Source organism: Pelodiscus sinensis, chromosome 3, assembly GCF_049634645.1.
Source record: "Pelodiscus sinensis isolate JC-2024 chromosome 3, ASM4963464v1, whole genome shotgun sequence".
NCBI classification, from domain to species: Eukaryota; Metazoa; Chordata; order Testudines; family Trionychidae; genus Pelodiscus; species Pelodiscus sinensis.
The window spans coordinates 18,635,605-18,660,864 of record NC_134713.1 but is presented as its reverse complement, the minus strand read 5'-3'; the positions used below and the strand labels follow the sequence as shown (position 1 = coordinate 18,660,864).

The following is a 25,260-nucleotide window of genomic DNA, read 5'->3' as shown; positions in this document are numbered from 1 at the left end:
AAGAGAAGGAGAGAAGAAGAGCAGGAGAAGCAGCTCTCCAGGACCCCATGTACATGGGGAGCCAGCTCTTCGCTCCTGGTAAGTGCAGGGAGCTGGCTTGTGCATAGCCATGAACGTTAACAAATGGGCTCATTGGTTAACCATGTACAGCTACACTTTCACATCACTACTCTCAACTCTACCAATGAGGATATCCAATGGCAACGTCAGACTTTCAGGCTACTAATGTGAAATGTTAGTAGCCTGAAAGAGTTGGACATCGCCATTAATATTACAAGGCCATGTCTTTGTGAACACCTTTGGGATCCCATTTATTCCCACCAGGAACAGATATTCTGGAAGCCTATTTCCAATTCTCCTTGAGCACAAGCAGAAAGCTGAGATCAGCCTAAAATGACCAAGCTGTTCCTGAAGGGAAACTCAAAATGCATCTTGTGAGTTGTCCTGCTGCTGTTTCCATAAAGCAGGGTATGTCTTTGCTAAGCTATACACACCACAGCCCAACCTTAAAGAATTTATGACAATTGAGCAGAAATACAAGCTCACTCACCAGCACCGGAGCCAGAGAAAGTATCATCATCATCGCCAGATGAGTCCTGGTCTTCAGGAGGAAGGTTTAGATCTGTAGTTTGCTTTAAAGAGAAAAGATCACAGTCAACAGAATAGCACACAAGTGATTAATAAAAAAAGATACTCCACACAAAAAAGTGCAATGCCATTAGCAACAAAAAGAAGTCAGCATTTGAATTTACCGTATTTTAGCAAATATAACCCGTGGGTTATATTCATTTTTAACAAACCCCGCACTCCTGCAGGGTAGACTTGGATGCGGGGTATACAAGATTTTTTTTTTTTTTTTTTAAACACACACACCTGGTGGTGAGTGCTCTCCCACCCCTTCCCCCACTGCACAGCCACCAGCCTCCAGCTGGGGGAGCACTCATCTCCCAGTTCCTACGCATGAGTACAGGCAGTCCCCGGGTTACGTACAAGATAGGGACTGTAGGTTTGTTCTTAAGTTGAATCTGTATGTAAGTCGGAACTGGCATCCAGATTCAGCCGCTGCTGAAACTGATCAGTTTCAGCAGCGGCTGAATCTGGACACCAGTTCTGACCTACATACAGATTCAACTTAAGAACCCCAGACGTCCCCAAGTCAGCTGCTGCTGAAATTGATCAGCAGCTGATTCCAGGAAGCCCAGGGCAGAGCAACTCTGCCTCGGGATTCCTGTAGTCAGCCGCTGGTCAGTTTCAGCAGCAGCTGACTTGGGGACGCCTGGGGCAGAGCAGCTCAGGTGCTGCTGGGTTGGTCCAGTAGCATGGCCGCTCCTTGGCGCTACTGGACCAACCCAGCAGCACCCCAGCTGCTCTGCCCCAGGCATCCTGATTCAGCTGCTGCTGAAACTGATCAGCAGCGGCTGAATCAGGACTCCTGGGGCAGAGCAGCTGGGGTGCTGCCGGGTTGGTCCAGTAGCGCCAAGGAGCAGTGCTGCAGGACCAACTGGCAGTGCCCCACCTGCTCTACCACAGGCCCCGGGCTTTGCTCCACATCTCCCTGGTCTGCTGGGAGGGGCACTAGCTGTGTTCCCCCCCCCCCCCCCCAGCAGACCAGGGAGACGCTGAGCAAAGTAGCGGAAGACCCAGGCCAGACCCGCGGCGCTTCCAGATCAGCACCGCGGGTCCGGCCCGGGTCCTCCACCGCTTTGCTCCCCGTCTCCCTGGTCTGCTGGCGCTACTGGCGCCCTCAGCCGACCAGGGAGACAGGGAGCAGCTTTTCTCGCCCCGGAGGAGGCAGGCGGCGGGACCAGGTGTCCCGCCACTCCAGTCCTCCGGGGCAAGAAAATCCCCGTTTGTAACTGCGGATCCGACATTAGTCGGATCCGCGTAACTCGGGGACTGCCTGTACTCTTCCCCCCCCCCCCCCCCCCCCGGCCCTTCCTGCAGCTGCGCAAGAACTGGGAGATGAGCGCTCCCCCGCCCGGAGGCTGGCAGCTGCACAGCCACAGGAAGGGGTGGGGGAGCGCTCTCATTCCCCAGTCTGGAGGTTGTGCGGCTGCACAGGAACCAGGTGGGGAAGCGCTCACCCCGCCTGGAGGGTGACTAATTCCACCCCTTCCTCCCCAGATCTGAAGCCCCCTCCTCCCTGCACAGTTTGGAAAAAAAAGTTTTGTATACCCTGCGGGTTACTTGTGTGTGGTGTATACACTTTTTTTTAATTCAAACTGCAAAAACCGCGGGGTATATTCGGGTGCGAGGTATATTCGCTAACACATGGTAGTTCTGGGTTACATTCAGTTACAGGTTCTTACATGACAGGCTTCTTCACATGAACCAAGTCAAAATATTATAAGCATCCTGAATTCCATTCCTCTTGGACAATCAGAGCCAGATTTATCACTCCACTACTCTATCTAGGTGGATTGCTGTACAATAGTAACCCTGCAAATGTAGCTGAATGCTTGAAATGGAATAGGTTGAGGAACAATCCAGCCCATACTTTAAGATTTAAGACAGATTTGCTAAGCAAGACAGATTTGTTTAAATGACTGCACAGATCTGGATAACAGGTTTTTCACCTGCGTATTCTTTGAAATTCCCTCTTATCCACAATTCCCCAGCATGCTTTTCAGGGTGTATACAAGTTTTGCAAAAGTCTACAAATCCAATTTATTCAAAAGAAACCTAAATTTAATATGTTAAGGCATGTTACAGTTGTATTTGCAAAACATGTTTTGATGAGCTCTTATGTACTCACCATATTTAAGATATCTTTTTAAAACAAAACAATTTATGCTATTATGTTCAATTCAAGTGACCAACTACTCATTTTGTAACAGATCAAGTGTAGAAGAATACACAATAGTTTTAATTTGGCTTCCTAGGTAACAAGTTGTGCTAAATCTAGTGAAATGCTCTATTAGCTGTAAGTCAACATGCTTTAATGCACTTTAGGGAAAGGTAATAATGTGCCTTTATTTAGGAAAAAAGTGAAGTATAAATGGAAGTTGTTTAAAACAACTGGAAAGCCTCAATCAAAATAACTCAAGCGATTTACAAAAGCGACAAGGAATTCTGTAGCACCTTATAGGCTAACAGATGTCTTGGAGCATAAGCTTTTGTGGGCAAAAACCCACTTCGTCAGATACATCTTTGCCCATGAAAGCTTATGCTCCAATAGATCAGTTAGTCTATAAGGTGCTACAGGACTCCTTGTTGTTTTTGCAGATCCAGACTAACATGGCTACCCCTCTGATTCACTTGATGTCAAGTGATTTAAATTGCCTTGAATTAGTTCGTTTCCCCCTCCCTCCAGTGTTCTAAGAATACCAATCTGCCTTGGACAACAACTAGCTTAGACTGTTAAATTTAGATGAGAGTTTTGGCCCAGATAGGGACTCAGTGGTCATATGCAGGCAGATACACTTACTGCAGTTGCCTGCAACACAGATGCCTGACTAGTGGATTTTGGTCTGGAGAAAAAGCCTACCACCAAAACCAGTCAGTTTGTTTTAGACAAGCAGGAGAGTTATGTATTAGGATATCCCAGTTATGACACAGTCCCCTTTCCCTTCCCCCCCAGAAGAATGACCACAGTTTCTCAGTAGGTCTGGTTAGACAGTGGCCATCCTTGGAACACAAGACAGCATAAAACAGTCAGGTTTCTGTACTGACATACCTGAGGTTTTGCCTGCCTTTTGGACACAAAGTCTAACTAGACACTCAATCTGGACATTGATCCAGAGAATCTTTCTGTACACATTAACTAGCTCATGTTTTTAAAAAACAAAAAAGGGATTATGTTATTCAGCTAGTGCTCACACCTCATGGTCAAGGTTTCTCCATGACCTTTTAATTGCAGTTAGATTATACCAACAGGAAGCCTCTAATCCCACTGACTAATCAAAGGAGCAGAATGGAAGAGGAGTTATGCTGTTGTATGTGAAGGCTGGAGGTGGAGTTATTTTTCAGCCTTCAAATACAGGCAGCACAAGTTATTACAGAAAAACTCCAATTGTCCGGCATCCAGTGGTCCGGCACTCCCGATAGTCTGGCACCAACTGGAACCGGGAAGTGCTCCGGCAGCTGCTTCAAGAAGTTGTTAGTCAGTTACACTACCGCCAGCTGGATCCGCAGGTGACAGGCTAGCAATTTATCTTTCCTCTACTGCCTCTGGCAGGGGCGGATGGGGGGGGGGGGGGGGCGGGCGTAATTGACTGACAACTTTTTGAAGCAGCTGCTTGCCTTTCACCCCCTCTCTGCCCCTGCCACTTGCAGGCTTTGCCTCCCTGCAAAACGGCGGAGGATTCGGCCCTCACTGCGCTGTTCCCTGCCGAGCTCCTGCCCCCACTGGAAGCAGACCCCTCACAGCCCCCTGCCGGAGTACCTCCTGATAGTCCGGCATACCCGATAATCTGGCACCACCTGGGTCCCAGAGGTGCCGGATTATCAGAAGTCTACTGTAGCTTGACTAGCAGGGCCACCTGTGTACTGAAGCAGTGAAGGATACGGCTTTGCAGCAGTCATAGTAGAAGTCCTTGATCGTTACAGCTGGGGCCAGTAAAGGCAGACAAACATCACGTGCTCAGTCCCTTCCCCAATATAAGAGTCCTAGCCAACATTTATCTAGTTACTGTCAAAACTCATTGGCACTGCTGTGCTCCAAGACACCCAATACAGTCTTGATCAAGCACATGACCAAAATCTTATAACTGAGCCACTTGTGAAATATCTTGAAGTGATTTTTTTTGCCCTTCATCTTGAATACATGCACAGCTGTAGCCCAGTCAGAGTTTATAATAAAATAATTGCATCAACTATGGTCTTTGAGAGGTGATGATTCAGCATCATTGAAAAGATTTTACTTTTGAATACAAAACACCAGCTTCTTGCATTGGTTTGTGAGCATACCCAAACCGAGTGCCTTTAAGGGTTAAGGTATTGCCTCACCCGCCCCCATATGGAAGATTAACAGAGTACATCTTGTCTAGATAAAATAGATGTCTGTTAACAGCACTTCGCCAAAAGACCCTTGCTGCTAGAGTGTCCTTCACAGCAGCCAGAACACAGACTTTTAATAAAGTTAAGTAGTGGCTGGAGTTCTGTAGACAGCTGGTGATCTCACCCCATCCCACGTTTTACACAAGGAGAAGCAAACAGGAGGCTCGTGTGGGTGAAGCCTGCAGGAAGTGTATCTGGGGGAAAGAAAATGGCAGTGCCATTTTGGTTGCTGATTTCCCACAGGCTGGGGGAAGGGAAAACAGCACACAAGGAGCGGTTTTTCTTCCCCTTCCCCTGGAAGCAGATGCTGGCATTTCAATATTGCAGGGGCCATGTAGCATTGGTGCTGGCTCCCTGCTGTGGGGGAGCTAGGATGGGGCTGAGTTAGGGCTCTTCTGGAGCCCTATTTGGCTCCCTAGTGAGCCATTGGTTGCCGGCCCCTGGTCTAGAGGGTCTGTGCTCATAGTTCCATGTGGGTTGCCTCTGAAATGCACTCCCTGTCACGTCAATTTTACCTGTTGTCAGCCAGCCCTGGAGCACAAGGCCCCTCAAGTTAATACTGGTACAAAAATAATGCAAGAAAAAAATCTGATGGGTAACTTCTTGTTCAAAGCAAGCAGATGCAAATCACAAGAATCTCAGCACAGAACAGATACAATCCCGTAACTTTCTTTCCTTCAAATCTCCACTTTTGGTAGAGGCCTTGCAATACAAACTATTCCCTTTCTCTCATTTACACTGAAGTAACATCTAATGCTGTAGGTTTGTGACCACGAACAATGTGGGTGGGTTTGGCTATTTAAAATAAAAAATAAAACTGCGCTCCACGGCATGGGTTTGCAGTCTGTGTCTTGCAAAGACAAGAAAGAGGACCCAAGACTACTGGTAGACTGGCCTGTCTGTGAACACACTAACATTGGATTTAATTCTGTTTAATATTAGTGAAGCCCCAGCAATTTTCATGCTGCATGGTGAGATGAGAGCAGAATTTGGCTCATCTAGTAATTAAGAGGCAATGCAAATGGAAAGGATTATGTTTTCCACATTCAGTTCTGTATGACTTGATGAGCTATGGCTTCCAAAACTAATGTTAGGTGCCATTCCCTTCTACTCATTACTATAGCAATATTCTTCCTAGCTGGTTGTCAGCATTGTCAGAATCTCACTTGAGGTTTTATACACAACTCTGGCCTGATCAGCATTAATGTCCAGTAGAAAAAGTACCAGTACCAGTGAGTAAGCTGCCAAGTGTTTCAGTCCCAAGGTACATTAAGTGGCACATGAGGTAGCAAGCAGCAATAGTTACAGGTTGTTAGATTGGCAGGCGCAAGTCAGTCGTTATTTCAGGGGCATGTTGCTCTACACCAGTGTTTCCAAACTATGGGCTGCGGCCCAGTAAAAATACCAGGCCTCAGCGTGGCTGCCAGGGTGTTTCGGGCTCCCAGATTGTCCGTGCAGCGCTGGGTTCCACAAGCCCTCAGCAGGGCGGATGTAGCCGTATGTTTCAGGCTCCCGGCAGAGGCATAGCGAGGGTTACCAAGTGAGCTCTTATTGCTGGCTGTGGAGGGGGGGAGGAGAGGTTGGATATGGGCCGCAGGGAAGCAGGGTCAGGGCAGTGGAGGTGCCCGGGGGAGATAGGGAGGGGAACCGGCCAGCAGAAGCAGGGCTGGCCAGGGGAGACTGCGGGGGGGGGGGGGGGGCGCAACTGGCTAGCAGGGGCAGGGCTGGCTGGGGGGGGGAGGGGTTGGAGCAATGGGGCTTGCCAGAGGAGATCTCAGGGGTGGGAACCGGCTCGCAGGGGCAGTGAGGGTGGCTGGGGGAGACCGTGGGGCTGGCTGGCGGAAGCAGGGCTGGTGGGGGAGGAGGGGCAGTGAGGCTGGCGAGGGGAGATCGCCCGGGCGGGGGGGGAGAACCAGCTCTTGGGGGCAGCAGGGCCTGGCGGGGGAGGGGGGCAGTGAGGCTGGCAAGGGGAGATCGCCCGGGCAGGGGGGGGAAAAAACCAGCTTGTGGGGGCAGCAGGGCTTGCCAGGAGAGAATCGGCCTGTGGTGAGCAGGACAGTTCAGGGCACATGCAGATCCTAAATAAAAATGTAAAAGCTTTTAAATATCCCCACTGCTGACAGTGAGGTTTAAAGGCACTACACTGTGTCAGAATGGAGAGAACCTGGTGCATTCACCATCCGGAATGAGAATATGGATAAAAAAATTCCAAAGATGGTGTCAGCTTTCTGAAAATAAATGGGCCCCTTTTCAATACATGTGGTGGTGCAGGGTTTTATTGGATTACAGTCCATTTTTCCAATCCATATTCCCTTAACTTGCTGATAAGAATATTGTGGGTGGTTGTATCAAAAGCTTTGCAACAGCTGGCTCTGGGGGCTTTGGGAAGACCAAAACCACCATATCTGCATACAGTCAGTCCCCGAGTTACACGGATCCGACTTATGTGAGTTTCTCTACCCTGGGCTTCCTGGAATCAGCCGGTGATCAGTTTCAGCAGCGGCTGACTTGGGGACACCTGGGGTAGAGCAGCTGGGGTGCTGCTGGGTTGGTCCCTGCAGCGCCAACGTGCAGCGCTGCGGGGACCTACCCGGCAGCGCCCCAGCTGCTCTGTCCCAGGCGTCCAGATTCAGCTGCTGTTGAAACTCATCAACGGCTGAACCTGGACTCCAGTTCCAACTTAAGTACAAATTCAACTTAAGTACAAACCTACAGTCCCTATCTTGTACGTAACCCGGGGACTGCCTGTATTCGTAATTTGCTTAATGACTATGCAAATGAATGTTACCAGTCCTCTGAAAGCTTGTGAATGGATTTACTGGTCCTTGTGTCAAAAAGTTTGGGAACCCCTGCTCTACACAAAAACCAATGAGCAGAGGGATTACAGAGACAGAATTTTAACAAAGAAACAAGAGTCTTTAATCCAGCATGTGCAAGTTTAACATAATCCAAACACTGCTTTCAGAGCCTCTGTGGGTTTCCACCCAACAGAACTATTTAGTTATATCATTCCATGCCAATGGCTGCTACTCCCACCCCATCCTAAACTCATTCTTCTTGGATATTAGAGGTTAAATATGAACGCAGCTGTGAGTTAGAAAGACCCTTTTTAATTTTTGCTCCCTTAGTTTAGAGGGCTGTTCAAATGCTGCCCTTTGCTAGCTCCTCCAGGTGGTGATAAAACCCTGCCCTTGCTGCTAGGTCTCCCTAGCTGCTGTGTTCCCCTGTATGTCAGTCTTCCAGGCTTGAGTGCATCCCAGGGTTCTTGGTGTTGCAGTATGCGGAGCTGCCCTTCAATTCTCCCCCAGTGAATTGTTTAACCTGTGTCTTCACTACAATGTCAGTGGGTCACCAGCCCCCAGCTAGCCTGGATTGAAGCACCAAACCTGGATGGGAGCATAGGGAGGGCCAAGGCAACACCAAGAGCCTGAGCAGTCTGACATTGAAGTGGACCAGATGCTAAGTTGTCCCTAGTTGCAGGAGAAAGCTTTGTCATGGGTGGGACATGCAGACTGCCTTTTATGGCCAGATTTAAGCAGCAGAGCCTGCATGTTTAAGAATGAACTAAAAGGAGCAACTTCTAACTTCAAGTCTCATGAGGCAGTGGAATGTCTTTCTAGAGAGGCCACCTGAGGACAACAGCAGCATCTTTGACACAGCATGTTTTGTCTTTCAGTTGTACCTCTTGTAGTCCTCTTATCTAAACAAGCTAGTAATAGTGTAGGCGGAGAAAGCTGCATCCGTACAACCTCAAGTATCTACTTAAACCAATTGTCATTCAGAATGTTCACATGGCTTTTAGAAGCCGTGTGGTTTGAAGTAAGAATGGCTCATTTCAGTCTCATTCCAAGTAATGATTCGGAAGAAGTTCAACTAAAGTCGTGTATGCCAGAGAAGTTTAAGGCTATGTCTACACATCTTCCCTCTTCCACAAAAGCCTATGCAAATGAAGTGCAGATTAGCAAATTGCTGCACTTCATTTGCATAAATAGGAGCCTTTTTGCACAAGAGCTGCTATTCCTCATTTTCAGGAAGAATGGCTCTTGCGCAAGAGGGGGTTTTGCGCAAAAAGGCGCTGTGTAGACAGTGCCTTTTTGTGCAAAAACAGCTCTTATTAATTATGCAAGTGAAATGTGACAATATGCTAATCTGCACTTCATTTGCATAGGCTTTTGTGGAAGAGGGAAGCTGTGTAGACGTAGCCTGTTAGTGTGAATTAACACCTTAAGTTACACCAGGGCTGCTAAGAATGATTATTGTTTATAGTTTAAAGCAAGAGCCAGTTTGTCTGAAATTGTTAAGCATTTTTGAATGCTTAAAATGTGAACACATTATGTGCTACATCACCACTCTAAACTCTAACATTCAGATTTAACACACCTGTTTTAATTCCACGGAATCAAGGTTATGGAAGACGTGGAGCCTAAAGGCTTTGATTTTGGCATGTGTCACTTGCTCTTTTGGAAAAGGAGCAAAGTTTCAGGCAGTTTATCTTACAGGGGACTAACAGCCACAAGGCAGACCAGTTTTTGAAGAAAACATTACACTTAAGGGGATTTCTCCTCAATGGTGGGGGAAGAGATAATGACAGATCTAGTGGCTACGTGTAGTGTACCCTTTGGGACTACAAGACACTCCTATCCCCCAGATAAGGGATGAGCATTAAGTCACAGGTGCACAAGCATGTTTACACACACACACACACACACACACACCCACCCACCCACCCCCCCCCCCACACACACACCCCCCCCAATGGAGTACACTACCTCTACCTACCACTCATCTGGGGGTGGAGCATCTCATGCAGAGTACAGATCAAACTTCTAAACTGGGACTCTCAGAAGGACCACAAGTGATCCAAGACTGGAGAGTCCCAGTGGAGGGACGGCAGCTGGGATCACCACAACTGAGCTGCCAGGCATGCCCAAGTGGGGTTGCCCAGTGGGGCTGTAGCCCAGAGCATGTCAGCTGGGCTGCCCTGTGTGACCAGGAGCCCAGCGTGCTCCACCAGAGCTGCCTTGCAGGGCTGGGAGCCCAGAGCCTTGGGAGCTGGACTGCCAGACTTAGTGGGGGAGAAGAGAACTGGCAAGGCACATGGCTAGCAGCAGTGGGGGGAGCCAGCCAGCCAGCAGGCCAGTAGCAAGGGACCCGATATGACCTCCCCGATCCAGCAAAATCCCTGATCTGGGACCATTCAGGTCCTGAGGGCACCAGACCAGGGAAGTCCAACCTGTACCAATGCTAGAGCAACATATATACATTCATTCAGTGAGTGTGGATTTGAGCAAGAGACTGGGTGAGGAAAGCAGTCAAGAGAACTTGAAAGGATGAATTTCATCCCAGGCTTGCCTAGGGAGAGGTCACCTGAGATAGGCACAAGCTGTAATTTTTGTACCAGAATAGTTAAAGGTTCTCTACATTACACAGGGCAGTTCCTAAGGGCTACAGTCCTGGATCAGGGCCCACATTATGCCAGGCACTGTACAAACAGGTAGACATGCCCCAAGGAGCTTACTTTTACAAGCACTCAAAGTTCTGCTCAATTCAGCAGTCTTTCAAATGTTGTTTTGCTCCCCTACTTCCACCAGTCCATGCTTCCTGCATGCTATTGCCTGCACTAGAGAACCACCAATATTTATTGGTCATTGCAGAGCTTAGGTGGTCTATTGTAGCCAACACTGTTGGCTCACAGCTAGGTCAACTGCAGTGCAATTCATGCTTCGCTGCTCTTGAAGAGTAATGCTGTTGAGCAGGGTTGGGTAACCTGCGGCCCCTGGTTTACCTAGATCTGGCCCCTAGGCTTGGGGCTCCCCTCCCCAGCATTGGCAAGCCTGTGCTGCCAACTACAGCAGACAAGTTAGGAAGAAGTCTCCACAGCTGAAAGACTGCATATATACTCACTCACTAATTTATATAACATTGCATGCATTTAAGTCTGCCTTTCAGAATGTCCCATCCCAAAGACCTGTAACTGAGTGACTGAAGTTATGAAGGCTTACATGGCACATACAAATGCAGTGTTCTAGTATATTGAATGTTTTGTCCAGTAAAGCATTAAGGCTAGGTCTACACTATCGGGTTTTATCTGAAAAAGCTTCCTTCGCCCTACCCCGACCCTGCAAGGAGTCTGTGGCACTTCAAAGTGCAGGGTGGGACGAGGCCTCCTGCACTCCCCTGCCCCCAGACCCTGATTAGCCTGGGGGTGGGGGAGTCTGAAGCCTCTTCCAGGGCATGGGTGCCTAGTGGGAAGGGGGGCAAAGAGGCTTCCCCACCCCCAGACTAATCATGGTGTGGGGGTGGGGTAGCCCCACCCCTTCCCATTTAGGACCCCCATCCCTTCTGGGGGGGCCCCCAGGCTAAAATGATTGCCCACCCCATATTAAGCCCATCTTATTGGGAGGTTAGTCTGAGTATTCCTAATACAGCCATGTTTGATGCATTTCAAGTTATGTAATTAAAATGGTAGCTTAGCTAAGGCAAAGAGCATAGCTGAAAGATGCAGGAGTTGTATTCTGTTAATTATTGTAGCACAACACAGGAAACCTTTCCCCATGCCACTGGACAAGGTCAACAGGATACCTACGTATCCACTCTACCACGTGCTACAATAGTCTCCTTTCACTATGGAAATAAGCCGCAACATGAACTTTGGTATAATAGCATTTATATCAAGATATTGTACCGGTGTAAGACTGTCACACCCATAAGCGTGAGTTATATTGGGACAAAGGGTGTACAGAGACCAGGTCTTATTGTACCATTTTTCCAGATCTTTGTACAGAATATTGATTTCCCATTTCAGCTTTTCCTTCACAGCCAATACCAGGTTTATTGCTACTACAGAATCTCATGTGCCGGTCTCTTTGCTTAACATGCAACTCAGAAGGGTATTAGAGCAAGTCAAACTAGCTAATAATTGGTTTTGCAACAGCACTTTTCAGTGAAGCAGCACTCTTGTGGTTCCATAAAACTTACTGATTTCAAAGTCTCTACTGTACAGAATGGCCATGCTGGGTCAGTCCAATTGTTCTAAGCCAGGATCCAAGCTTTCAACAATGGCTAGAGCTGGATGTGTCTGAGGAAATGACCAGACCAGAGCAATTAAGTCATCAAGCCACAGCTCTGTCAGATCTAGGACACTTGGAGCATAGCATTGCATCCTTGACCATTTTAGTTAATAGCCAGTGACAGACCTATCCTCCATGAAATTAAATACTTTTTTGAACCCAGTTATATTTTTGGCCTTCAAAATAGCCACTGGTGAGCAGTTCCACAAGTTGACTGTACACTATATGAAGCAACAGTCTCCCAACCATAGTTCTCACTAAGGTGAATCCCTGCACAGCTGCCCACAAAATATTCTCTGCCTGCTCACCTACTTTGCAGAGTCTCGCTTTCCCCCATTGGTCAGCATGTCCCTGTATCTAGGTGCCACAGCAATATGCTGGCCACTACAGAGACTGATTTAAGTGATAGCTACATATTAAAGTTATTAGTTCTGCAAGTTTGGAGAATGTTCTCTGGTCCTAGTATGTTACTATTAATTACATCAATTTGCTCCAAAACCTCCCTCCCACACCTGAATCTGGTATAGTTACTTATATTTTCACCTAAAAGAATGGCTCAGGTGTAGGGATTTTCCTCACATCTTCCACAGGCATTTAGCTTTGGCCTTCCAGCTTCTGATGTACTTAAGTTGAAGAGCAACAAGCAAATGCCACTAACAGCAAAAGAGTTGTTTATAATTAGGCAGGCTAAAAAAGTTTGCATTTCACTTGCCTGAGTTTATACTACTTTTTACTGAGTAAAATAGAGAGGAGATGTGCAATCCTGAAGTATATCTTTGGGCTTCTTTTACTCTGTTTAGTCATGATACTGTGTAGGTCTTCTTACTTCATGTGGGGCACATTTAATTTGAGCCTGTTGGTATTTTCTTTTAAGGAATTTACCTGTACCTTACAAACATGTCACCCTTGTGACCATTCCTCTTCATTTCCATTTAACTAGCCTCCTCTGTGTAATTTTCCTTTTTCAAGTTAAATGCTGCTGTAGTGGGTGTCTTGGTATTCCCTCCTCCAGAAGTTATTGCATTATGGTTGCTCTTCCTGAGTTCCAGCTACCTCTTGGACCAGACCCTGCATGCCAGTTGGGACTTAAGACAGAAGTTGCCTCTTCCCTTGTGGGTTCTGTAACTGACTGATACAAGAAGCAGTGATTAATGGTGTCCAGAAATCCTCTGCATCCCATGCTGAAGTGACTTGTTCCCAATCAACATGGGGATTGCTGAAATCCCCCATCACTAGGTTCTGTTGCTATAGCCTTTGATCTGACCATATCATTATTCATGTCACCATCCTGGTCAGATGGCTGATAAAATTTACTTACTGCTGCACTCACTGTTCAAACTTGGAATTTATACCATAAAATATTTACAAAATACAGAAAGTCTATCCATAACCTGTAACTGACTATCGTTGGATCATCATTCAAGTTTATGCCATTGTATCAATACCCTCATTTGATACTAGCAATTCAAGTTCACAGATTTTTTTATTTAGGCTTCTGCACTTCTAAAATTTGTCAGTATTATTGTATGCCTTCATGTGATGCATTTGAATGGGCTCATTTAACTGCTCTCCTCCTTTCCACTAGGATATATGCAGTGGTTCTCAACCTGTGGCTCACAGGCCTGCTGTGAAATCTTCAGGGCCATAGAGTTAGTATAGGATGTGGCCCATATAACATTGTGGGCCAAATAAGATGAGAACCGCTGCAGTATCTTCTAGTAAATCCTGCCCTAAGGTAGGAAGGGGTCTGTCCAAACTATGTTCCTCCACATCTGTCAGCATTCCCCAAGCCCGGAGTTTATAAACATCTCCGATCTTGTGTTCCACATGCCTGCAATCTAGTTCGGTTTTGGTTTAAATGGAGCCCATCCTTCCTGCATAGTAGGGGTGACTGGATAGAGGACTACACAATTAACTGATATGCCCGGGCATATCAATTAATCCTGTCATCTACATGCACTATCCTGGGAGCACCAGCCAGCGGCCATGAGGTGTTGGCTTAAAAGCCATCTCCCCCTCAAGCACCAGATCCACCCTCTCCCCACCCCACACTGCTGCCTCTATCAGTTGCTTACTTCCTTACCATGGATGTGCTCAACTCGAGTCTCATCTCCAGGACCTCTCCTCTACCTTTCCCGGTTTCACTTTACCTACATGTGCCCCATCACCACCTGCACCCCAGCATTACACAAGCATTGAGAGGTCCACAACCTTCCAATCCAGCACACAATTCACCATGTAGTTCTCCCCGTCATCACAAACCTAGCTACCAATATTTCCAATAATCAAGCCTCCATTATGGTCTTGTTCACAGGGGTCCCTCTCCCCCCCCCCCCCCCCCCGCCCCCGAGGTATCCTTATTGAAGGAGGATACCGTAACACTTCAAAGGAGGGCTTTGTTTCCCTCCACTCCAGTTTGATGTTCTCCTTCCTGCAGGCTCTCTGTAGGAGTCTGGTGTCTGTGCTGTGAGAATGAGCGTCAAACCACTCTGATCTCAAAAGCCTATAGTCAAAAGGCTTTGAGCTGCCTGAACCAAATCCACATGTATACTACCTGCCCACATGGCAAGTACTCACATGTCCTGCATTACTACAATAGACTAGGTAGCTGCTTCTGTTGTGGACTTCCACCTGCATGTTTCCACATTGTTTATTTTTTGAAAGGGGAAGGATTTACTGACCTAGTTTTAGAGGATATTTAATAAGATATCCAGTTCTCATGCACAAGAGCCCTACAAATCCATTTTACATCCACGTGTTTCAGCATCCACAGCTCATTTTTGCAGATACAAAATTTGTATCTGTGCAGAACTCTACTCATGCACCTTTCCTAAACTCACAAGACTCCCTTGTTCACCCAGGAGAAGTTTTTAAAAAATCTCCCTGAGTAGCTCCTCCCCTTGTGAAGGGATCCTAAAGGAATTAATAAGCAAAGCATGAGAGGCTAGAGTCTGGTTAGGAACTTTCAGCCTTGCCTAGCAAACTGCTAGGATCAGCACATCCCCTCCCTCCCCCGCCCCAAACACACATTTATTTAAGTCAAGCAATTTGTAGAAGCCTTTGTAAGACATGGCTAATCAATGTGTCTCAATGTGCATCTACGCTGCACTTAGTGCAAAATAAGTTATGCAGATTGCTTATCGTATTTCGAAATTTTGATGTGAAATGGGACGAGGTTTACAGGGCTGTTGGAAAAGTGCACCCGTTATTTTGAAACGGGTGCACCATCAAGACATTGAAAACACTATTTCAGTATGTCAGAAGTATCCTGAAGTAGTGCCACTGTTTAGGCACCCTCTGTGACTACAGGCCAGTACTCCAATGTAGACGTATAGTAAGGTACTTATTTCAGTTGTCAATCACTACCCTGGTTCAGAGGAATCTTAGCATGAGCTAATGTGTTACAGCATCCAAGTTAAAGTATTTTAATACACTGATCTCTACACAGGATTCTTGGCTCCCATAATAGCCTAGCACAATCCAGAGGTGGTTTTTTAGAATTGCTCTATATATAGCATCCATCTTGCCACAGCACACTTGACTGGCTATTCCTTACAGATTGCCAGGACAAGCCAAAAATCAATGTGCATTTAACAGCTGGGCAGGATTTTTATGAGATGGGGACTGAGCACAAGGAGACTAGCTCTTATGATAAAGATCAGAAACCCTGTAAAGAAGCTCCAAATGGTATGACCACATCCTTCAGGTCTCTGAGGATAGAAAAATTAGACTAGGTAACTTTTGGGAGATTAAGCTCAACAGCTATTCTGTTACAGCCCATGACTCATTTGTTGCAAGGATGAGCTAGAAAGAGCACTCTTCACTGCCCAAGCAGCCCTCTTGTTTGACCCTCCACACCTCCACACTTGCGTGGAAAGAATAGCTAACACCCAGAAGCTGTCCTTTGGTTCAACTGGTTTGGTACTAATAGCTAGCAAGTTACTACAAGCCTGCCACTTTCACATCTGTAAATTACAAACCCAACAGGAAAGTTCAGTGGCTTAAAATGCAATTTCACGCAAGCTTAGAATACTTGCCCATTTCCACCCAGATACCATTTAAGCACACTGACCTGTTGTAGATATTTAAGTGTGAAAAACCAGATGGCTGTCAATTTCAGTGCCTGCCAATGACAGATTTTCCACACTCCCCACCTTAGCCAGAGTGATTCCTTTAATCCACTAAACCTCACATAGGCACCCACCCTATGTCCCTTCAAACATGAATTCAATCAGCCTGCTGACATTTCTAACTAGCATCTGGGTTATTGATAAGTATCCTACAAACAGGTGTAGCAACAGAAGTGTCCAGTTCAACTTCAAAGGACTCTAACCCAGACAAACCACAACAGGGAAGACTGCAGAGACCCCGAGTTATGGTGGTCCATTGTTCTTGGAACTGGGACTTACTTCTGTAGCTAAGGAAGCATACAGAGATAAGAAACAAGCTAAAATACACTTAGCATGGAAAGATGCTGACAGATGCAAGTTACCCAACCTCCTATTTTGCAACTGGAGACTCCCTCTCCAAATCCCATGCAGGCAAAATTCTGAGTAAGTTTAAATCTGCCTTCCTGTGTCTGTTGTATGACAGTGAGGCATGTGATAAATAAGGCAGCATGAACTGTAAACACTTTCCAGCACATATGATCTTAATTTAGAAGCCAGAGCCCTCTGATCTCTTTAAGAGAACAGACTACTAATGGCCCAAACCCTAAATTAAGTTACACTTTGTAGGATTTACACTATTTTACTAAGATGTGGCTTGCAACCTGGCTCTGTTCCACACTTTGTAAAATTGTACAGGATTGACAGATCACTAGGATTTGTACCCCATTTAAGTTCTATTTTGCCTGAATTAGGGGACTGGTCTAAATCATTAATTTACTTTAAGGCAGAAGAGAATCAAGCATGTTTTTCCTTGAAAGGCTGGCAGCCATAGTATTATTGCAGGGAAGTTCATGCAGACCCCAGACACTGTAGTTTTGTAAGTAGCATTACAAGAAACATTCATCTTGAAATTGTTAGTTAACCCTTACTTGCTTTCCAGATGGTAAGCTGGCTCTATTCTTCCCTACCCACCCCCAGATTTCCATGAAGTCTGTTATTCTAGTAACCCCTGGATGCCACTCAGGTTAGCAATAGGAATGCTGGTTAGAGCAGGAGCACTAATGGCCATTTGTCAGACAGCCTTTCCCATATTAATTCAGCAAGATTAATTAAGAGAAAGATAATGCATCTTCTGAACTTAGTTCAGATTTTTTGGGGTGGTGAGAAGTGAAAGCAGGGGTCTTTAAAGCAGCCATGTTCTGCATATCCCCAGAGAAAAATAGAGCTCTGTCTAGGAAACAGGGTCCTTTTTTCAATTTTTGCACATTTACAATTACATGTGGAAAAGTGTAGTTTCAAGCACAGATGAGAAATGCTAGACTACTATAGAGAAGTTCCTGCTCTGTGTAGGTTGTTATGTTCAGAGACCTGGTTGGTAAAATAATGTGCAATACCTAATGCAGGTGTAACCGCCTGCAGGCAGATTCGAACCTGGGACCTCTGGAGCTTTAGTGTAGAAGCCTCTTCAGCTTAAGCTCTAAAGCCTGCTGGCTCTCAGTTTAGGCGGTAGAGCTCACTCATTCTTGACTCTCACTGTAAATGGTCTAATTACCACTACAGTGAAATACACCCACTAGGTGTGTGGGTTACACAGGCATCACCTGGTCCAAAAATCTGAACCAAGATCAGGAGATTAAGTTTTTCTACAACAGGGCATTGCAGACATGCCATAACCATGCAGTGCATTCAAAACCACCTTCGCTTCTCCAGGAGTGAATTCATAAAGAACTTAAGACAGCCGTTTCTTCCATTAAGCACTTAAGGTAATGAGTGGCATTTGCTAGAGGACAGAGCTTCAGTGAAAGACAACCAGATTTGTAGAGTATTAGCCTGCTAGTGATCCATTGCTGTCAGATAGCTTGTCCCCTCACTTTTCACCAGTGTCTGAGTGTGCATACCAGGACAATACAGATAAGAGAAATATCACAGAAATCAACCAATCTGTCTCTTTTTGGGGGAGGGGGAGTTATGGTTAGGGGGAGAAAAGACTGTCAGACGTTTCAGTAATAAGGGAACCCCATGACATGGAACATAAGAGCTGCCCTAGTAGGTCAGACCAATAACCCACCTAGCTTAGTACCCTACACAGTACTCGTTACTAGAGCTTTGGGGGAGAGTGCAGAACAGGGCAATTGAGATACCCTGTCTTCCTCTAACTTCTGAGAGCTAGAGGGTCCCGAGTATGGGGTTGCATCCCTGACCATCTTAGCTACTAGGTCCCTCAATGGCTATCCAAAAAACTAGATAAAGCTCATGGTAAACACAGTTATACTTTTGGCCATCACAGAATCCCATAACAATGAGTTCTACAGGTTAATTGTGCATTGTGAAAACTACTTCCACCTATTTTATTATACCCGCTGTCTATTGCATGTGACACCCCTGGTTTTTGTATGGCAAGGGTAAACATGTGACATCTCATGATAACTCTGGACTTGGGACACTTTGCAGACAGTTAATTCATTATTTACCCTTCTCACACTATGCTGAACAGTGCAGATCCCAATACAGATACTTGAAAGAGGTTAATTTCAAGAGTTTCCTCATTTGGAGAATGGGCCTAAACTGTTTCCTATCTTTTAAACCACTGATCCCTGAGAGGACTACTCCTGTCGTCCCATGACAATGGAGTTTCTCTAAGTGTCTTTGGTGAGGGACAGAATCAAAAGCATTGTGAAAAAAGATTGTGTACAGCAAGTCAATCAGATCATGCTGATCCACATATGCTTGATACTCAAAGAATGCCTCACCATTTATAAGAGCAGTATTGACCTCCACTCCCCATAAGTGAATGTCTGATAATTCGGTTCCTTGCTAGTTTCTACCCAATTGCCAACTACTAAAGATAATCCTTTTAAAAAAAAAAAAAAAGGGAAGCAATCCCATAAACACATTAGTCATCCACTACAGAGTTGAGCTCTGTTCCTCTACATTTTGATTTAATCATTTCATTCTGGAAAGCTTTCCGATACCACAAACCAGAAGACAGTGCTGTGGAATACAGCCATCTGTTCAATGTAAGTGAATCACTTTGCAAAGCAGGGGGAGGGAGAAGAAAGATTGACTACTAAGAGCACTATACCCAGATATTAAGCCAGGCAAGTCATTTTTATTACTTTATTTAAGCCAAAACAGCCCCAGAGGGGTTTCCAGGTTATGCATAGAGGATGAAGAGCCATAAAAGAGTGCAACATTTTAAGAATTCAGTTGCCCCTGTAGAGGAAGTTCATTCCCAGTGAGCCAGAGATTCCACTAGAAAATGTTATTCTGAGAAAAAAACCTGTTGTAAGAAGTCTTCAGACCCCAATATTCAGCTTTTGATCTTTGAAAAGGCATTGCTTACTTAGGAACCTGGTGTTAGGTACACATTTGATGCTATTAAATGCAAGTCAAGCATGCTATACAGAGGATGAGGATTGCAAGCCCAATATTAGGCCTACACAAGGCTGTTGGAAAAAAACCCCTAGGATAGCATATAGTACTGAAAGTTTAGCTGCTTTGTTACCTTCAGAGATACACAAGTTTTATAACCAAGACTCAGATGACAGAAAATGAAATGCTCGTGTGTTGCCTTCACTCTGAGTTCTGTATCACTGAACATTCCAGTTGCAGATAGAAAGTTTGTACGCCTTACAGACCAAGTCATAAAACATGCAAGCAGTCATGTAGTTCCCAGCACAGAACACTGTTCCACGTGGGTGCAGAGACAACTTAACCACATTTCTTACATCTTACAGTCCTGGACCTAGCAAGAATTCAGCTAGGTTTGCTAGAAAGCCTATACTGTAAATTGAACAGTGTTTTAAGAGCTGTGTTTGCAGATTACCCTTTTCTGCACAGAAATAATTTAAAAAAGTTTTGTATTTTATGTTCCATTCATAGCAATGAATGATCTCCTGTGGAACACTCACCAAAACCTACATCAGCCTGTTTCAGGCAACTAAGTGACAACATTAATGTTTGAAATGAACTAGAATGAAGGTTTAACTTAGGGAGTAAACATTGGACTCCATTAGGGTATGTCTACCCTACAGAGAAGGCCAAAGCTGCCACTGTCAATCTTCCCGAGTTTGAAGTAGTGAGTCTAGTGATAACATTAAGTCAAACAGAGGGGTACTCCGGTTGATACCAGTAGTCCTGCTTCCCCAAGGAGTAAGGGAAGTCGAAGGGAGAACACTCTCCCTTCAATGCCCTGCAGCATGGGCAGCACCAAAAGTTAAATTAAGGTACTTTGATATCAGCTACCCACTCAACATAGCTGAAATTGCCTATCTTAATTAAACCTTATCCCATAACATAGACCTACCCTTAGGCTACGTCTTCACTGGCATGATTTTGCACAAGAACTCTTTTGAGGAAGAGTTCTTGTGAAAAAACTCTTCTAGAAGAGAGCATCCATGCCAGTGTAGACCCTCTCTTGTGCAAGAAAACACTGATGGCCATTTTAACCATAGGGCTTTCTTGCGCAAGAAATTCACGTTACCTGTGTACACTGGCCTCTTGCGCAAGAACAGTTGCGCAAGAGGGCTTATTCCTGAGTGGGAGCATCAGAGTTCTTGTGCAAGAAGCACTGATTTCACACATTAGAACATCAGTGTACTTGTGCAAGATCACACCAATGTAGACACAGCCTTAGAGTTCTCTGCAAGAAAAGTCTCCACAGCCACTACTTCTATGACAGACTCTGCTGAACACCAAGCATGTTTGGCTCCAGGTAAGACACTTGAAGGGCTCTCACACTTCTAGAATAAGGCATTCAGAGGGTCCACATTTGACACCAGGAGTCGCAAAGCAAGGTTTGTAGGAGTCCCTACAGCATTTTAAGACAATGAGACCCAGACTGCAATGCATGCTCAATGTAGACTACATCGAAGCATTATTCTAGCAAGAATTCAGGTTAGTGCACTTGAACTTGAAGTTGTGTCCCTTTATTTGAGAAGATTTACAGGTTTCTTCAACTCGCTATGACTTGTATCACCCCTGAAATTGTCTTCAACACTGAATACAAAGCAAAGCCAGGTTCTTTGCCTACTCTGCTAGTCTTTTGCTAGCCTGCACTGCAGCATTCAGTTGTACTAAGGCAGTCAGGGAGTTATGCCTCATTAGAAGCCAAGCACGATTTTTAGACCATAGAAGTTGCAAATGCAGTTTTCCCCTAACTAGGCTGGAGAGGGATTGCACTATGCCTGCCTGCCGCCACAGCTGTAGATTTGTTAGGGCCCTATGAAGTGTATTACACAGCAAGAATAGACCAATAATGAAGCCGTTCTAAAAATTAGTAGCTATGTGACAACATCAGCCAGTTAAAATGATCATAGGCTACTAAGGTCACTGAACTAAATCCTGTGCAATCCTAAAGGACAAGTTGCATATGTGGAACAAGAACACTGCTGCTATGGTCATGGGCTCTATCAGAGGGGAGGATCTTTTCCAAGTGTGGGGCCAGGAAAAGTAGCAGACAGCCCATGAAGCAATGTGACAGTGTCAGAAAGCCAGTGGGGAGATGGACATATTCCAGGTTCCTATGCCATGTACAGACATATCCACTCTTACAGCAAGGCACAGTTACCACAAGAGCCCCCTCAAGCAATACAAGGAACAGCCTTCTACCCCTATACAGCTTTGGAACTCAGGAGGGTAACCTCCCCCCTCTTCACAGTCCACGTAAGTGTCACGCCCTTCTCATTTTCCACCCTATTAGTTTAGAGACTGAACAGGTCACGCTGTACTGTATCTCACTATCCTCAATAAAACACATTCTCCTCTTCCTCCAACTACAGCACAAGAAACCCCCTGCTCTTAGAAAGCAGGCAACATACCAATATGACAAACCGAGGAACAGGAAAAGATAAGTTCTGCAGCATCATGCAGCCACATGTCAAGACCAGCTATTGAGCAGTGTTCCTGGTTGCATAGTTGTATCAGAAGCGCTCCAAGAATGGTTTACAGCCCACTCCTCAGACTTGCAGGAGTAGGAACTAGCTAGAACACACTGGTAGCATAGAGTACATTGGATGGGGTCCCAGCATACTAGATGGAATCCCAAGTAGACAGAAGCCTACACAGCATTGCTCGTCATCTTCAGTAATCTTAAATCAGTAAACTTCATCTTGTGGGTCAAGGGCAGCTTGAGGGGTAAACCAGCTTTGATCTCTGGCACATAACTTGCCCATGCTAAAAGGGAAGTTATTCAGGCAGCACGCAACATTGACACATTAATTGAGGCTTTTTTGCTCAGTTTGTTCTTCCCAATATTGGAGAATTGTCTTTAAACCCGCCATATCTTCTAGTTTAGATTATTTCTGCTATCAGAATGCTAGATGTCTATAGGACCCCATAGATATCTATTTATGCATAAGGGCCTCTTGATAAGAGAAAACCGGTTCCACCAACTGGCTGGCTAGAACCCAACAGTACTTGGCCTACCCTGGCAGAGATGGACTGGAGAAGGCCAAGTTATTCACAGGAATAAAATTCAGAGTTTTAATATCCCACAGGTTGGGCCCATCTACTGCTCTGAGACCTAATAAAAAGGATTGATTTCTGGAGCTCAAGTCACAAATTAAATATGAAGCCGCAGCAATAGGACTGCAGTGACAGTTCTTCCTAATTTGGGCAGGCATAACTGATTTATAGGTTCTCTACACCACAACCCTTTGTTTTTTGTATCTGACAGTCAGGAGAACTCTGTAGTACTCTACCTTTGTAAAAGTGTTCTGATTTTTTTCCCCCTCTACCCTGAAAAGCTTTGAGATCTCTTCAGGATTTCAAATTTCCCTTCCCTCACTGGATTAGGCAACATTTGAAATTTACCTAGGAGGGGGCAGTTCAGTATTCAGGAAAGGTCATTTAACAGAGGAGCCTGTTGTCTTGGTAGAAGTTGCATGCCACAAGTGGAACTCTGAGTGGAGGAAGAGACTACCAGAATAGTGCAGATGCAAAGTCAGATACTGTGTTTGTATTGTGGATAAAGATGGGCACTACACAGACTTTGTCACTCAAGATGTGGTGCACTTGTTCACATGAGGTATGGGCCTGAGAGCCTGGCATTGCTTAATTCCAGTCTTGTTTCTGCCATTAACTCACTGTCACCTTGAGTGACTTTTATGAAGTGGGGACACTTCCAAGAGGTAGTTTTTATGGATCAGTGAGTGTTTACAACCACTTTAATGATAGGTCAGTGCTTTTCCACTTCTTTCAAGTTAGACCATGTTTCCTATGGAATGGCTAATTTATGCAGTCAGCATAAGCGCAACACAATTTTTGAAATGCATTGTCCAATTACTTTGCCAACTAGACCCAGGGAAGAGAACTGAAGAGAGTTGCTATTCAGTGCTGACATCTGGTGGCTACAACATAAGTGACTATGGAGATCCACTCCAAGTTGGAGAATGTTGAAAGCACATTATAAGGCTGCCGTTTGGTTTTTTTGTTTTTGTTTTTTTAAGACCAGATATTCTTTGTCTGCAGATAAAGTTTTCACTGGGGTAGTAAGGGAAAGGTCGATCTGCAGAATCTAATTAAGACTGCTTTGTTAATCCACCATTAGGAAGCCACATGGTAAGCACGCAAAGGAGATAGTGATTTATCTAGAAAATCAGCAACTCCAAGCAAGACGCTCTCCTCAGGGATGTAGAAACCGGATTAGGGCCTTCTGCAGAAGCCAAGTCAGCAGCCAGACATGGCAGACAGCAGGTAACTCACTACAGAAGAGAGTTTAATATAACCAGGACACTGAATGAAAGAAGTTGTGTTTTTTTAACTAGGCATGTTAGCCACTACGCATGTCATTTAGAAAACCCAAGCAAGGTTTAGGCACGAGGGAACAAACTACAATCACAAGTTTGTTTTAGCGCCACAGCAGGAGCACAAACAAGTACCCTACAAAACATCTAGATGTGGGGAAATCTGTCGAGAGTTTTCCCAGCCGGACTCTCGCTTTAAGTAGCCAATTCAGCAGCAGAGCGCTCCACTATTTTATAACGTAGCGGCCAGCCTAGCTCATGGCGAGGGAGGAGGGGGCGGGAGCGTGTTCCTCCTAGCCCTGAAGCGGGACCGCGTGTCTGATTAAGTCTGTCCCCGCCTTGGCTGCACTTCTTGCCTCCGAGTTGGGTTTTTAATTAGGCAGCGGCTCTAGGGGGTCTGTTTGAAAGGCCTGGCGCGGGAAGCCGCCAGCAGCCACCTCTTAGTTGCTTCCAGCTGCTAGTTGCGCTCCTCCCTGCGGCAGGCGCGGAGGGCCCCTTCCTTTGGCGGAGGGCTGGCAGGCGGCCCCCGAGAGAGCCTGGCCCTTCGCCCTCCGCCGGCAATTCCCAGCAGCCCACCCCCGCCAGCGTGCAGCGACCAGCACAAAGGCGAGGCAAATATCCGGCCCGCCAGAGGAGGGGCAGGGAGAAGGGAGCCAGGAGGGGGGCTGTGAACGAAGCCCGCCGGGGCTGGCCAACTAGCGGCGGCTCCACTAACCTGTTGCAAGGAGGCTGCTGCGGCCGCCTCGGCAGCCCCGCTAAGGCGGCCAGCGCGGGGCTGGAGCCTCGCCCCCCCACGGAGCCGCTTTGGTTAATTGTAAGCGGGGGGGGGTGAAGTGAAGCAGCCGCCCCCCCCTTCTCACCCCCTTCCCGGCGCGGGGCCCGCTTCCCGCCCCAGGAGCCCGCCCTGGCCCAGCGGGGCTCTGCAGGGACCCCGCCCCAGAGGGAGCCCCCACTCACCGAGCAAGCTGCCTGCAAGCAGAGCGCGAGCAACCACGCGGCTGACACGCTTCTCATCCTCCCTCCTTGGCTGGCTGCTGCTGCTGCTGCTGTGCGAAGCTCCCGGGGTCCCCGCTTCACGTGCGCGCTCAGCCGCCCGCAGCTGCAAAGAACCCGACTCGCTGCACTCTGCCTTCTAATACGGCCACGGCACCGATCGTCACCTATCACCGACCTCGCCCGCAGCCCCGCCCTCGCCGGGCACGGCTCTCGGGGCGAGCGCCGCCCACTCCTGCCCCCCCCCCCCCCCCACCTCTTAATACCGCTTCCTCCAGGGCTGTTTCCTAACGAAATCACCGCCTCATCATTTACCTGCTTCACCTACGCAAGCTCTTGCTCAAC

The 25,260-nt window shown here is 46.5% G+C and overlaps 1 protein-coding gene across 1 annotated transcript in view; it reads right to left on the bottom strand.

Moving 5' to 3' along the window:
- Window positions 1-25,059, bottom strand: part of SDC1 (syndecan 1) — a 29,908-nt gene extending 4,849 nt beyond the window's left edge. The window contains exons 1-2 of the mRNA XM_075923437.1: window positions 24,880-25,059; window positions 551-632 (exon numbers count right to left, since the gene is read on the bottom strand). Of these exons, the coding sequence (XP_075779552.1) occupies window positions 551-632; window positions 24,880-24,936 (139 nt within the window). The 5' untranslated portion in view covers window positions 24,937-25,059. The remainder of the gene's footprint in view (window positions 1-550; window positions 633-24,879) is intronic.
- Window positions 25,060-25,260: the final 201 nt, after the last annotated feature.